Genomic DNA, 16,110 nt, shown 5'->3' with positions numbered 1-16,110 from the left:
TTTTCACTGCGAAACTTATATTTTCACAGCAAAATCTTACATTTTCACTGCTCATCGCTGCAGTGAAAATATTAGTCTTATTAGTTTGATGAATTTCTATATTTCACTGGCAATTTTCCAGGTTAATAGGCTATAATTGTACGTTAAGATTTTCTTGTACGATGGCCGATAGCGGCCGTACATATAATACACCTAGTTATACATAAATATGTACTAAATGAAGTTTCATTAGGTACATTTAAAACTTTCAAAAAGAAAATATGTACAGAATGAAAAATGTACAGAATGAATTATGTACAAAAGTTGATGTAAAATAGAAGCGAGGATCCTGGTGAGGATCTGAGGATTGTATGAGTGATCTAGTAAGAAATCCTAACCTTAAAGCTTTGTAGTCTACCTATGTATTTCACCAGTTCTATATTTAAATGACCTCATGCTGATAGAAATAAGGATCACTTTTAGTACACTATAAATAAGACACTTATCAAAAAATGAAATATTATGGCTCAAGCTCAAATAGATTTCGTAACAAATAAAGAGATTTTACACAAGTCTCTGCGAATAAAATTGTCTGTTGGATGGATATTGCAGAACAAGTCACCATAAAGAAAGTGAAAAGTAAACTACGTCTGTCAATCAGAGAAGGCAAGTAGACTGGTGCTCTTCTGCTATCGCTATATGCCCTCTAGGCCCGTATATATCTTAGGCATTGCAAGTAAATTCTTTGACTACTTAATTACTACTTTTCTCTTTTGATAGTTATTTTTTTTCCTCATAGGTGCTTGCTGTCCTTTCTGTATAATTTTATAACCGGATTGTTGTTCACCAGAAGTAATTAAGCATATTAACTACGTATACTATATATTAAAATCCCCCAAAATGTCCTTTTTTATAATTATTGGCAATTCACACTTTTTTAATTCAAATCGTTGGCAAAAACTCCCATTCTCTGAGTGTTAAAAAAAAATAATTTTAAAAAATTAAAAAAAAAATCTTTAAAAAAAAATATTAAAAAAAAAAGAAAAAAAAAGAAAAAAAAAAGAAAAAAAAAAGAAAAAAGTAGACTGTGTCTATATCTGGAGACTTGTTCAAAAGATTTTTACTCCTAAACATCCCTCGATGCATCAAGTTGTCAGCCGTTTGAACACTTTTAAAGAATGGCCACGTCATATACGACAGACTCCATATGACCTTGCATGTGACGGTTTTTTAACAATGGAATTAGTGACCAAGTTCAGTGTTTTATGTGTGGAGTGATCCTTAAATCATGGGACTATCTAGATATCATCGCAATGGGGAAAAATGGTCGAAAGACCATCTATGTGTTGATTCAACGAGAGGTGTAGATTTTTATAATTAAGATAGACGCTACACTCCCATAAAATGTGAACACTACAACGTTCATGCATGAGACATTCTATCATTGATAGAGGAAAGCTACAGTAGTCTTTCAAAAGAGGTGGACATCTCTTTAAAACTTTAGACAGAAGACCACTCAATCTACAAAGACTATATTATATCGTTATTCGTATTCAACGAACACATTGGTGATGAAGTATAATCGTAATGGATACAGAGTTTATTAAAGGAAAAAACAACAGTCAAATGTGATTACATATGGGGAATTAACAACAACCAATCACTGTCGTGCTTACAAATAATGAGGCATGCGCAAACGAAGTCTAGTTGCTGTAGTCGAACGAAGTGAGTTGAGCAAAGTCGACTAGACATGCGCAAAATAACTTCTTGTTTCTCAACACATGCGCATTACATGTAACCAACTGAGTTCGCTTCTGCCCTAGTCACTGACGTCGACTCTCGAAGTAGGACATTTAATCCCCAGTAATGACCACATCCTCGGCCCCACGTGAAAATCCTATCACTGTATTATTGATGTGCCTGTCTTTTACTCTAGGTAACGTCCGCGTGGTTGTCGTTGATTCCGTAACAGACTCTACTTCCCCCTGACATTTGTCAACTGCGGTAATTCAGGTGAAACTTTGGCTGTCGACTTCCGGTTACAGCAGACGTCCTGTTTAACCTCGTTCCGGAATCGCGAACTCGCGATATAATACACAAGAGAATTTGACGAGTAGTTGATAGTCTCCAAAAGGGTCGCAACGGGCATGATGGCTCGGTACACGTATATCGGGACCGGAGAAATGTCCAACCCTCGGAGGGGATAGAAAATCCCCAGAGGGGATACACATACCACAAATATGCACGTGAGCACCACAACCACTTTTGTCATTTTTAATTCACGTGCTTGTGATGACGTCAGAGGTAGGGCAGCCACCGGATTGTACATGCGATGTAGCATGTGCGCTATTAAGGCAACGTTACATATAATGACTGTAATTAATGGAAACGAGAAGTACAATATCATATTTAGGATATAAATAGTTCTGTATAGGCCACGTTTCTCACCAATATCCGAATACTGATGATAAGCAATCGTGCCGTTGTCTATATCCGAACAGGAATACTCGACAGCCAATGGTAGAAGCGACAGAGGGACAAAGAAAGTAACCGCCAGTACGCAAACTAAACCCACTTTCCTGGAGAATATTTTCTTCCAAGTATGTGGCCGTATAACACTATAAAGTCGACTAGTAGCGATGACCATGAGTAGAAAATTGGAGCAGTACTTTGGAAAGCGCGCCAGATAGTTGGGTACGTAGTAATGACAGAAGAACAACTTCGTACCTTCAATATCAGTGAACTTCATATTGATTGTCAGACATATGTATGGTATGATGGTAACTAAGGACAACATGTCATACACAGCCAGACCCAACAGGAGGGTGGGCGTGGACCCATCAACTTTCTTCCTCTGTTTCCCGTAGAAATGGATAACTTTGATGGTCCCCGGGATGCCGATCAGACAGAGTAAGAGGGCGGGGAAGAAAAGCAGTGTGACGGGTTCAAACACGTCAGGCCTATCACTGGGCTCGTAGACACTGGTATTGGTTGAGTTGTCTCCCATTATATAATTCCTGATTTTGTTTGTTCCGGTAACGTGTTCATTCAACGATGTCAGACAGATTCCTCATATTTGCACTTGAAAGTATTTCAATTTCTGAAATTGACAAGTGACTGGTGTGACGTTACGTGTTTTCTGCAATGAATGAAAAAAAAAGACTTATATTAGATAACAGGAAAGGTATTGTCCACGGACACTAACTGGATGTACACTAAAGGGTACCAACACATCCAGTCAGTCAGTCAGTCGTCCGTCCGTCCGTTCGTTCGTCCGTGTCCGAACTCGTAATATCTGACTGGATTTATTTCTCTTTGATTCTAGGAACAATAAGAATGACCTGCCAATAAAGTTGGTTAATATTCATCGAGAAATTACGATGACAAACTAAAACAAAAACAAAAGACAAAAAACAAAAACTAAACTAAAAAAATAAATAAATAAATAAAATAAAAAAAACAACAACAAAAAAGCAAAAAAGAAAACATTATTTGAATCATACTGAAGCGTTTCTATCCTATCTATCAAATCGCATCTGATGGAAACTTTAGATAGCCAATACAGTACCGTTCTCACAACGAGAAATATGTATGTAGGTGCGGGTTATCAAGTTGTCTTTACGAGAGATATTAAAACCAAGAAATCTGCTAGAAACATAAGACTTCCCACAGCACGTCACGTGATGTTACAAAAGCAGATGTCAATGACTTAACTGTCAGCCATTTTGTTTTCTGACCAGTTTCAAAATTGAAAAAAGAACACTTAAGGACCAAGGGAAGCCTACACATCAGGTCTGAGTAATTTCTGAGAAGTAGCGACATTAAAATACCATAATTAACACTAACCAAGTGTCAAGTATTTACTAACTAGGATCTCAAAGTTGGGTATGTACGGGAGACCTACAAAATGTTTACATGTCTAATAAGTTATTAAATACCAAAAATGTTCACGAAAAGTACAATTTCAACCACATTTTAGAAAATTGCCAAAGCCCGAAGATCTCGCGAGAGCTTCCTTTATAGCGTTAATATTGATGAAATACCCCGAGTTAGTATTGATAGCGACCATATTGATGACATACCTTGAGTTAGTATCCATAGCGACCATATTGATGACATACCTTGAGTTAGTATTTATAGCGACCATATTGATGACATACCTTGAGTTAGTATTTATAGCGACCATATTGATGAAATACCTTGAGTTAGTATTTATAGCGACCATATTGATGACATACCTTGAGTTAGTATTTATAGCGACCATATTGATGACATACCTTCAGTTAGTATTGATAATGACCATATTGATGACATACCTTGAGTAAGTATTGATAATGACCATATTGATGACATACCTTGAGTTAGTATCCATAGCGACCATATTGATGACATACCTTGAGTTGGTATTGATACCGACCATATTGATGACATATCTTGAGTTAGTATTGATGTGCCGCTCAAAGAAAGACACAAAGCAGGGCAATCTATTGTAATTTATAAAAAGAAAAAAGATAACCACGTTTCACTTACCATAATAAAGTTAAACTTCATCCAAACTCAACGATAGCATCCTCAGGGACCTAGCATTGGTTCATGTTTATCTTAGCTCCAGGTACATCTTTGGGGTTTCAGCAGTTTAAAGTCGCCTGACGCTTGATCAGTACAATGACGTCAACTTTTCGTCGCTTGACACTTGTTCAGTAGAAAGATGTTAACTTTTCGTCGTTTGACGTTTGTTCAGTAGAAAGATGTTAACTTTTCGTCGTTTGACGTTTGATCAGTAGAAAGACGCCATCTACTATTCGCTTGACACTTGATCAGTATGACGTTTGTTTTCAGTACAGGAACGCCCTCCGATATATTGTCTGACACTTGCTGTTATGACGTTTCCTACGACGGTTATTATCTATGACGGTCTTGTGTATTGTGGTATTTCGAGATGTAAAATTAACATGTGCATCGTCCAGTCTGGCAAAGTTTCCTGAATCACGTACATGTATCACACTTTTTTTAGTAACGCGATGTTTTCTGAAGAATGTATAACACTTTTTTTAGTAACACGATGTTTTCTGAAGAATGTATGACACTTTTTCAGTAACGCGATGTTTTCTGAAGAATGTATGACACTTTTTTCAGTAACGCGATGTTTTCTGAAGAATGTATAACACTTTTTCAGTAACGCAATGTTTTCTGAAGAATGTATGACACTTTTTTCAGTAACGCGATGTTTTCTGAAGAATGTATAACACTTTATTTTCAGTAACGCAATGTTCCCTTACATGACACTTTTTCAGTAACGCGATGTTTTCTGAAGAATGTATAACACTTTTTCAGTAACGCAATGTTTTCTGAAGAATGTATAACACTTTTTCAGTAACGCGATGTTTTCTGAAGAATGTATAACACTTTTTTCAGTAACGCGATGTTTTCTGAAGAATGTATAACACTTTTTCAGTAACGCGATGTTTTCTGAAGAATGTATAACACTTTTTCAGTAACGCAATGTTTTCTGAAGAATGTATAACACTTTTTCAGTAACGCAATGTTTTCTGAAGAATGTATAACACTTTATTTTCAGTAACGCAATGTTCCTGAAGCATGTGTAACACTTTTTCAAAAACGCGATGTTTTCTGAAACATGTATGACACTTTTTCATTATATACTGTTTTTCATTTACATCTGAAGTTTGAAGCTAATTCCACAGCGTGACTATTCTATCATCAGATTCACAAATGGGCGTCCCCTGATGTCTGTGTGACAATGATTCTGTATCGCGACGTTTCTGAATCGAGTCAGTTAGGGAAAGAGTTTATAAATCCGTCGGCTTTCACCACAGCCGGTGTTAACGGGGACAGTGGTATCTCCAAGACAACAGTCATCTTTGTGTCGTCACCGCAACCGTGTGACAAACTCGCCTACACTGCATTGTATGAACGGAAACCTACTAGATTTGTTTCTTATATTTGCAGATGTGATTGGTTTGACGAAAACAAAAAAAAACCTGTCGATTGTGATCAACAGAACGGTGAGACGGAGAGACAATGCCATGGCGATCGATACACAGAATGAGTTTGTCACGGAGGAAATAATAGGCTATTATTTAAAGGCGACAAACTAGCAACAATGGTAGTTTATAATCAATTGATGCTCAAACATGATTATTGCCATATCGCAATAAATATGGGATTAGACCGTGGATATCGACACCTTATCCTGGAGTAATAACGACATCGCTAAATAATCAACGTAATCAGTAACATTGGTAAGTGGAGCAGAGATAGGTATACAAAGGAAGGACGGAGGGGGTATACAATGGAGTGACGGGGAGGTATACAAAGGAAGGACGGAGGGGGTATACAAAGGAGGGACGGAGGGAGGTATACAAAGGAAGGACGGAGGGGGTATACAATGGAGTGACGGGGAGGTATACAAAGGAAGGACGGAGGGGGTATACAAAGGAGGGACGGAGGGAGGTATACAAAGGAAGGGTGGAGGGAGGTATACAAAGGAAGGACGGAGGGAGGTATACAAAGGAAGGGTGGAGGGAGGTATACAAAGGAAGGACGGAGGGAGGTATGCAAAGGAAGGAGGAGGGAGGTATACAAAGGAGGGACGGAGGGAGGTATACAAAGGAAGGACGGAGGGAGGTATACAAAGGAAGGGTGGAGGGAGGTATACCAAGGAAGGGCGGACGGAGGTATACCAAGGAAGGGCGGAGGGAGGTTTACAAAGGAAGGGTGGAGGGAGGTATACAAAGGAAGGGCAGACGGAGGTATACAAAGGAAGGGCGGAGGGAGGTATACAAAGTAAGAACGGAGGGAGGTATACAAAGGAAGGGTGGAGGGAGGTATACAAAGGAAGGACGGAGGGAGGTATACAAAGGAAGGGCGGAGGGAGGTATACAAAGGAAGGTTGGAGGGAGGTATACAAAGGAAGGACGGAGGGAGGTATACAAAGGAAGGGAGGAGGGAGGTATACAAAGGATGGATGGAAGGAGGTATACAAAGGAAGGGCGGAGGGAGGTATACAAAGGAAGGTTGGAGGGAGGTATACAAAGGAAGGACGGAGGGAGGTATACAAAGGAAGGGTGGAGGGAGGTATACAAAGGAAGGGTGGAGGGAGGTATACAAAGGAAGGGCGGAGGGAGGTATACAAAGGAAGGATGGAGGGAGGTATACAAAGGAAGGGTGGAGGGAGGTATACAAAGGAAGGGTGGAGGGAGGTATACAAAGGAAGGGCGGAGGGAGGTATACAAAGGAAGGATGGAGGGAGGTATACAAAGGAAGGATGGAGGGAGGTATACAAAGGAAGGACGGAGGGAGGTATACAAAGGAAGGACGGAGGGAGGTATACAAAGGAAGGACGGAGGGAGGTATACAAAGGAAAGACGGAGGGAGGTATACAAAGGAAGGACGGAGGGAGGTATACAAAGGAAGGGTGGAGGGAGGTATACAAAGGAAGGGTGGAGGGAGGTATACCAAGGAAGGGTAGATGGAGGTATACATAGGAAGGACGGAGGTAGGTATACAAAGGAAGGACGAGGGAGGTATACAAAGGAAAGACGGAGGGAGGTATACAAAGGAAGGGAAGAGGGAGGTATACAAAAGAAGGGTGGAGGGAGGTATACAAAGGAAAGGTGGAGGGAGGTATACCAAGGAAGGGTGGAGGGAGGTATACAAAGGAAGGGCAGACGGAGGTATACAAAGGAAGGGCGGAGGGAGGTATACAAAGGAAGGACGGAGGGAGGTATATAAAGGAAGGACGGAGGGAGGTATATAAAGGAAAGATGGAGGGAGGTATACAAAGGAAGGACGGAGGGAGGTATACAAAGGAAGGGAGGAGGGAGGTATACAAAGGATGGATGGAAGGAGGTATACAAAGGAAGGACGGAGGGAGGTATACAAAGGAAGGACGGAGGGAGGTATACAAAGGAAGGACGGAGGGAGGTATACAAAGGAAGGATGGAGGGAGGTATACAAAGGAAGGGTGGAGGGAGGTATAAAAAGGAAGGACGGAGGGAGGTATACAAAGGAAGGACGGAGGGAGGTATATAAAGGAAAGATGGAGGGAGGTATACAAAGGAAGGACGGAGGGAGGTATACAAAGGAAGGGAGGAGGGAGGTATACAAAGGATGGATGGAAGGAGGTATACAAAGGAAGGACGGAGGGAGGTATACAAAGGAAGGACGGAGGGAGGTATACAAAGGAAGGGTGGAGGGAGGTATACAAAGGAAGGGTGGAGGGAGGTATAAAAAGGAAGGACGGAGGGAGGTATACAAAGGATGGATGGAAGGAGGTATACATAGGAAGGGTGGAGGGGGTATACAAAGGAAGGGTGGAGGGAGGTATACAAAGGAAGGGTGGAGGGAGGTATAGCAAGGAAGGGTGGAGGGAGGTATACAAAGGAAGGTTGGTGGGATGTATACAAAGGAAGGGTGGAGGGAGGTATACAAAGGAAGGACGGAGGGAGGTATACAAAGGAAGGGTGGAGGGAGGTATACAAAAGAAGGGTGGAGGGAGGTATACAAAGGAAGGACGGAGGGAGGTATACAAAGGAAGGGTGGAGGGAGGTATACAAAAGAAGGGTGGAGGGAGGTATAGCAAGGAAGGGTGGAGGGAGGTATACAAAGGAAGGTTGGTGGGATGTATACAAAGGAAGGGTGGAGGGAGGTATACAAAGTAAGGACGGAGGGAGGTATACAAAGGAAGGGTGGAGGGAGGTATACAAAAGAAGGGTGGAGGGAGGTATAGCAAGGAAGGGTGGAGGGAGGTATACAAAGGAAGGGTGGTGGGATGTATACAAAGGAAGGTTGGAGGGAGGTATACAAAGGAAGGTTGGAGGGAGGTATACAAAGGAAGGTTGGAGGGAGGTATACAAAAGAAGGGTGGAGGGAGATATATAAAGAAGGAGCGGCTCTCTACGGATTGATGGACGGACGGACGGACGGACGGACGGACGGACGGACGGACGGACGGACGGACGGACGGACGGACGGACGGACGTAAACAATGAATATTATCCCAATCTTCTTTGCTTATTTTTGGTTATGATTATATGATTGAAAACAAAATTACTGGAATGACTATATGCTATTTATAGACGCGTCGTTGACGCGTAAACATCTTATCTTATCACAAACTCTGAAGTTTTAGGGGAACGATAGCCGCTATTTACCTAGACGTCAAACATCTTACAGAAGGTCAGTCTAATATATATCAATTTACTTATTATTACAGAGATCATTAATTAAAAATCAATATATATCGGTCATCTATGATTCCTTGTGCTGCCACACATCATAAACAGTATATAATCATAATTTGTTTTATATAATACTGTAAAAGTGGAAATATTCGCGGTGTGGAAATTTTCGCTTATTTCGCTATCAGTAAATCTCCGCGAAAATTTCCACACGCGAATATATTAACACATAAAAATACTAAATATAAAAGATACAAGTTAGCGCAAAAATATCTTGACGGCGCGAAAATATCCACACCGCGAACACTTTGGAAGCTGGCTAAGCGAAAATTTCCACACGCGAAAATATCCACTTTTACAGTACATTATTTGATGTATAAAATACATCATATTCTGTATCATACATCATATCGTATGTAACACAGTGACGATCTGTCATCTACATTAGAGATTCCACAGTGACGATCTGTCATCTACATTAGAGATTCCACAGTGACGATCTGTCATCTACATTAGAGATTCCACAGTGACGATCTGTCGTCTACATTAGAGATTCTACAGTGACGCCCTGTCATCTACATTAGAGGTTCTACAGTGACGATCTGTCATCTACATTAGAGATTCTACAGTGACGATCTGTCATCTACATTAGAGATTCCACAGTGACGGTCTGTCATCTACATTAGAGATTCTACAGTGACGATCTGTCATCTACATTAGAGATTCCACAGTGACGATCTGTCATCTACATTAGAGATTCCACAGTGACGGTCTGTCATCTACATTAGAGATTCTACAGTGACGATCTGTCATCTACATTAGAGATTCTACAGTGACGATCTGTCATCTACATTAGAGATTCCACAGTGACGATCTGTCATCTACATTAGAGATTCTACAGTGACGATCTGTCATCTACATTAGAGATTCCACAGTGACGATCTGTCATCTCCATTAGAGATTCCACAGTGACGGTCTGTCATCTACATTAGAGATTCCACAGTGACGGTCTGGCATCTACATTAGAGATTCCACATTGACGATATGTCATCTACATTAGAGATTCCACAGTGACGCCCCGTCATCTACATTAGAGGTTCCACAGTGACGGTCTGTCATCTACATTAGAGATTCTACAGTGACGGTCTGTCATCTACATTAGAGATTCTACAGTGATGGTCTGTCATCTACATTAGAGATTCCACAGTGACGATCTGTCATCTACATTAGAGATTCCACAGTGACGATCTGTCATCTACATTAGAGATTCTACAGTGACGATCTGTCATCTACATTAGAGATTCCACAGTGACGGTCTGTCGTCTACATTAGAGATTCTACAGAGACGATCTGTCGTCTACATTAGAGATTCTACAGAGACGATCTGTCATCTACATTGGAGATTCCACAGTGACGATCTGTCATCTACATTAGAGATTCCACAGTGACGATCTGTCATCTACATTAGAGATTCCACAGTGACGATCTGTCATCTACATTAGAGATTCCACAGTGACGATCTGTCATCTACATTAGATATTCTTCAGTGACGATCTGTCATCTACATTGGAGATTCCACAGTGACGATCTGTCATCTCCATTAGAGATTCCACAGTGACGATCTGTCATCTACATTAGAGATTCCACAGTGACGGTCTGTCATCTACATTAGAGATTCCACAGTGACGATCTGTCATCTACATTAGAGATTCCACAGTGACGCCCTGTCATCTACATTAGAGATTCCACAGTGACGATCTGTCACCTACATTAGAGATTCCACAGTGACGGTCTGTCATCTACATTAGAGATTCCACAGTGACGATCTGTCATCTACATTAGAGATTCCACAGTGACGATCTGTCATCTACATAAGAGATTCTACAGTGACGGTCTGTCATCTACATTAGAGATTCCACAGTGACGATCTGTCATCTACATTAGAGATTCCACAGTTACGATCTGTCATCTACATTAGAGATTCTTCAGTGACGGTCTGTCATCTACATTAGAGATTCTACAGTGACGGTCTGTCATCTACATTGGAGATTCCACAGTGACGATCTGTCATCTCCATTAGAGATTCCACAGTGACGATCTGTCATCTACATTAGAGATTCCACAGTGACGGTCTGTCATCTACATTAGAGATTCCACAGTGACGATCTGTCATCTACATTAGAGATTCCACAGTGACGCCCTGTCATCTACATTAGAGATTCCACAGTGACGATCTGTCACCTACATTAGAGATTCCACAGTGACGGTCTGTCATCTACATTAGAGATTCCACAGTGACGATCTGTCATCTACATTAGAGATTCCACAGTGACGATCTGTCATCTACATAAGAGATTCTACAGTGACGGTCTGTCATCTACATTAGAGATTCCACAGTGACGAGCTGTCATCTACATTAGAGATTCCACAGTTACGATCTGTCATCTACATTAGAGATTCTTCAGTGACGGTCTGTCATCTACATTAGAGATTCTACAGTGACGGTCTGTCATCTACATTAGAGATTCCACAGTGACGATCTGTCGTCTACATTAGAGATTCTACAGTGACGGTCTGTCATCTACATTAGAGATTCCACAGTGACGATCTGTCATCTACATTAGAGATTCCACAGTGACGATCTGTCATCTACATAAGAGATTCTACAGTGACGGTCTGTCATCTACATTACAGATTCCACAGTGACGATCTGTCATCTACATTAGAGATTCCACAGTGACGATCTGTCGTCTACGTTAGAGATTCCACAGTGACGATCTGTCATCTACATTAGAGATTCCACAGTGACGATCTGTCGTCTACGTTAGAGATTCCACAGTGACGGTCTGTCATCTACATTAGAGATTCCACAGAGACGATCTGTCGTCTACATTAGAGATTCTACAGTGACAGTCTGTCATCTACATTAGAGATTCCACAGTGACGATCTGTCATCTCCATTAGAGATTCCACAGAGACGATTTGTCATCTACATTAGAGATTCCACAGTGACGATCTGTCATCTACATTAGAGATTCTACAGTGACGATCTGTCATCTACATTAGAGATTCCACAGTGACGATCTGTCATCTACATTAGAGATTCTACAGTGACGGTCTGTCATCTACATTAGAGATTCTACAGTGACGATCTGTCATCTACATTAGAGATTCCACAGTGACGGTCTGTCATCTACATTAGAAATTCTACAGTGACGGCCTGTCATCTACATTAGAGATTCTACAGTGACGATCTGTCATCTACATTAGAGATTCTACAGTGACGATCTGTCATCTACATTAGAGATTCCACAGTGACGATCTGTCGTCTACATTAGAGATTCCACAGTGACGATCTGTCATCTACATTAGAGATTCTACAGTGACGGTCTGTCATCTACGTTAGAGATTCCACAGTGACGCCCTGTCATCTACATTAGAGATTCTACAGTGACGGTCTGTCATCTACATTAGAGATTCCACAGTGACGATCTGTCGTCTACATTAGAGATTCTACAGTGACGGTCTGTCGTCTACATTAGAGATTCCACAGTGACGATCTGTCGTCTACATTAGATATTCCACAGTGACGATCTGTCATCTACATTAGAGATTCCACAGTGACGGTCTGTCATCTACATTAGAGATTCTACAGTGACGATCTATCATCTACATTAGAGATTCCACAGTGACGATCTGTCATCTACATTAGAGATTATACAGTGACGGTCCGTCATCTACATTAGAGATTCCACAGTGATGGTCTGTCATCTGTCTCAAGAGCAACTCAATTCATGATCCCCATGAAATCGACCAAATCAAGATTCAATCCTTATATTTCAATTGGTTTGTTTTTTTCGAATAAAAAAGTCGGTCTAGATGGTAATGTCTCGAAGCTTGTGCAAGTCCAAATGCGGAAAAGCCCGAGGAGTTCCGGATTGTGCATGTCTAGTCGGTTAAGTAAAATAGTCCGCAATTTAAGGATTAAAAATAGTATTATTTTGTCACTATAGAAGTATCTAGCATATCTGGTCTTTCATAAAATATAAGAATACATTATCAATTTGATAATGTTAATAATTATTCCATGTTTATAATAACAATGTAGAAAAAGTGAAATCGTTCCGCGGAAGGATTTTAACCATGTATTCATACGCACTGTTCAGTGTTAATCTGGTCAAATTCATGAGCAAATGAAACAGATTAAGTTTGGTAGTTTCATTGAGTCCAACTTGAGTAGAAATTGAAATATTTATTTATATATCTGTTATTATTATTTTGTTTATTTTTATTTATTGATTCATTTCAAATTGTATCAATATATCATCTTCATCAAGGTGTTATGTAATTTGATAATAATTACTATTGTAATGATGATGATGATGATGATGATGATGATGATGATGATGATGATGAGGAGGAGGAGGAGGAGGAGGAGGAGGAGGAGGAGGAGGAGGAGGTCCCTATGTATTTCAGCCAGTATAACCTAGACGTGTACGACTCTTTATCCTGCAACTGCCACCGTAACTGCAACTCGCCAAGGCTCGCCACTTTTGTCTTTCTTTACCCTCGCCAAAATACAGCTTATATTTTAAGACACTGACCATGTATTCTGTATATATATTCGACAACAATATCCTGTCGATTTCAAAACACACAATAATAACAAACCAAGCACAAATAAGGGTCAGGTGACACCATCAGACAATTATTGATTTCTACGTCAGGGTTTACGAGTTATTTGAGATCACGGCTATTAATCGGAAATGATGAGAAGATATTTTTCCTTTGGATCAGAACTTTTTTCCGTAACGCAACGAATTGTGGTTTCTTCATTAACTTAACGCTCGGTTATTACGCAATTTCTACAAAAACAACGAATTATCACACCTCATACATCAGACTGAACACTAAACAACAAATAGAACACAACTCGTACATCAGACTGAACACTAAACAACAAATAGAACACACCTCTTACATCAGACTGAACACTAAACAACAAATAGAACACACCTCATACATCAGACTGAACACTAAACAACAAATAAAACAGACCTCTTACATCAGACTGAACACTAAACAACAAATAGAACACTCCTCATACATCAGACTTAACTCTAAACAACAAATAGAACACACCTCATACATCAGACTGAACCCTAAACAACAGATGTAACACACCTCATACATCAGACTGAACACTAAACAACAAATGGAACACACCTCATACATCAGACTGAACACTAAACAACAAATAAAACACACCTCTTACATCAGACTGAACACTAAACAACAGATGTAACACACCTCATACATCAGACTGAATACTCAACAACAGATGGAACACACCTCATACATCAGACTGAACACCAAACAACAAACAGAACACACCTCATACATCAGACTGAACACTAAACAACAAACATAACACACCTCATACATCAGACTGAACACTAAATAACAAATAGAGCATACCTCATACATCAGACTGAACACTAAACAACAGATAGAACACACCTCATACATCAGACTGAACCCTAAACAACAAATAGAACACACCTCATACATCAGACTGAACCCTAAACAACAAATGTAACACACCTCATACATCAGACTGAACCCTAAACAACAAATAGAACACACCTCATACATCAGACTGAACACTAAACAACAGATGGAACACACCTCATACATCAGACTGAACACTAAACAACAGATGGAACACACTTCATACATCAGACTGAACCCTAAACAACAAATAAAACACACCTCATACATCAGACTGAACACTAAACAACAGATGTAACACACCTCATACATCAGACTGAACACTAAACAACAGATAGAACACACCTCATACATCAGACTGAACACTAAACAACAAATAGAACATACCTCATACATCAGACTGAACTCTAAACAACAAATAGAACACACCTCATACATCAGACTGAACACTAAACAACAAATAGAACACTCCTCATACATCAGACTTAACTCTAAACAACAAATAGAACACACCTCATACATCAGACTGAACACTAAACAACAAATAGAACACACCTCATACATCAGACTGAACACTAAACAACAAATGGAACACACCTCATACATCAGACTGAACACTAAACAACAAATGGAACACACCTCATACATCAGACTGAACACTAAACAACAAATAGAACACACCTCATACATCAGACTGAACCCTAAACAACAGATGGAACACACCTCATACATCAGACTGAACCCTAAACAACAAATGGAACACACCTCATACATCAGACTGAACACTAAACAACAAATAGAACACATCTCATACATCAGACTGAACCCTAAACAACAGATGGAACACACCTCATACATCAGACTGAACCCTAAACAACAAATGGAACACTCCTCATACATCAGACTGAACACTAAACAACAGATGGAACACACATCATACATCAGACTGAACCCTAAACAACAGATGGAACACACATCATACATCAGACTGAACCCTTTACAAGAAATAAGTTATCAAATACAGTTATTTTATGACAGAGATACAGCGTACTTATTCGACAATATTAACTTTATTTTTTTCCATTATGGAGTATAACACAAAAAACGACAGGGTTGAGAATTTCAAATTAGAATCTAACAATGGCTGTGAAGGCCAGACAGCTATCTGACACGATGTCTTCAATCTGCTGCACGTCTGATTAATCAGTCACAAGTATCTTTTTTTTAAGAATCTCATTTTCACACTTTTTTTCAAAACAAAATGGGATTGCTGTCTTTAATGATCATTTCATCTGCATTAAAATCAAAATTAATTTGATTGGAATTCGAATTCACCAGGTTTTTTTTTAAAAAAGTTTATCGATTGAAATGTTTGATATTGAAAGAATGATTTTAATGTAATCCAATCAATAAACTT

At 39.9% G+C, this 16,110-nt stretch overlaps 2 protein-coding genes across 2 annotated transcripts in view; one reads left to right on the top strand and one right to left on the bottom strand.

Annotated features, from left to right (window-relative positions):
- Window positions 1-1,037: 1,037 nt before the first annotated feature.
- Window positions 1,038-5,320, bottom strand: LOC117315623 (proteinase-activated receptor 1-like). The gene is made up of 2 exons (XM_033869901.1): window positions 4,510-5,320; window positions 1,038-3,118 (listed from the first exon to the last, which is right to left on the bottom strand). Exon 2 carries the CDS (start codon window positions 2,984-2,986, stop codon window positions 1,955-1,957), a length of 1,032 nt encoding a protein of 343 aa, XP_033725792.1. The 5' UTR covers window positions 2,987-3,118; window positions 4,510-5,320; the 3' UTR covers window positions 1,038-1,954.
- A 3,806-nt stretch (window positions 5,321-9,126) lies between these two features.
- Window positions 9,127-16,110, top strand: part of LOC117314895 — a 32,866-nt gene continuing 25,882 nt past the window's right edge. The window contains exon 1 of the mRNA XM_033868990.1: window positions 9,127-9,180. The gene's annotated coding sequence lies outside the window, so the exon portion shown is untranslated. The remainder of the gene's footprint in view (window positions 9,181-16,110) is intronic.

The sequence above is a fragment of the Pecten maximus genome, chromosome 17, assembly GCF_902652985.1.
Source record: "Pecten maximus chromosome 17, xPecMax1.1, whole genome shotgun sequence".
Lineage (NCBI taxonomy): Eukaryota > Metazoa > Mollusca > Bivalvia > Pectinida > Pectinidae > Pecten > Pecten maximus.
This window is presented reverse-complemented; position numbering and strand designations above follow the sequence as displayed.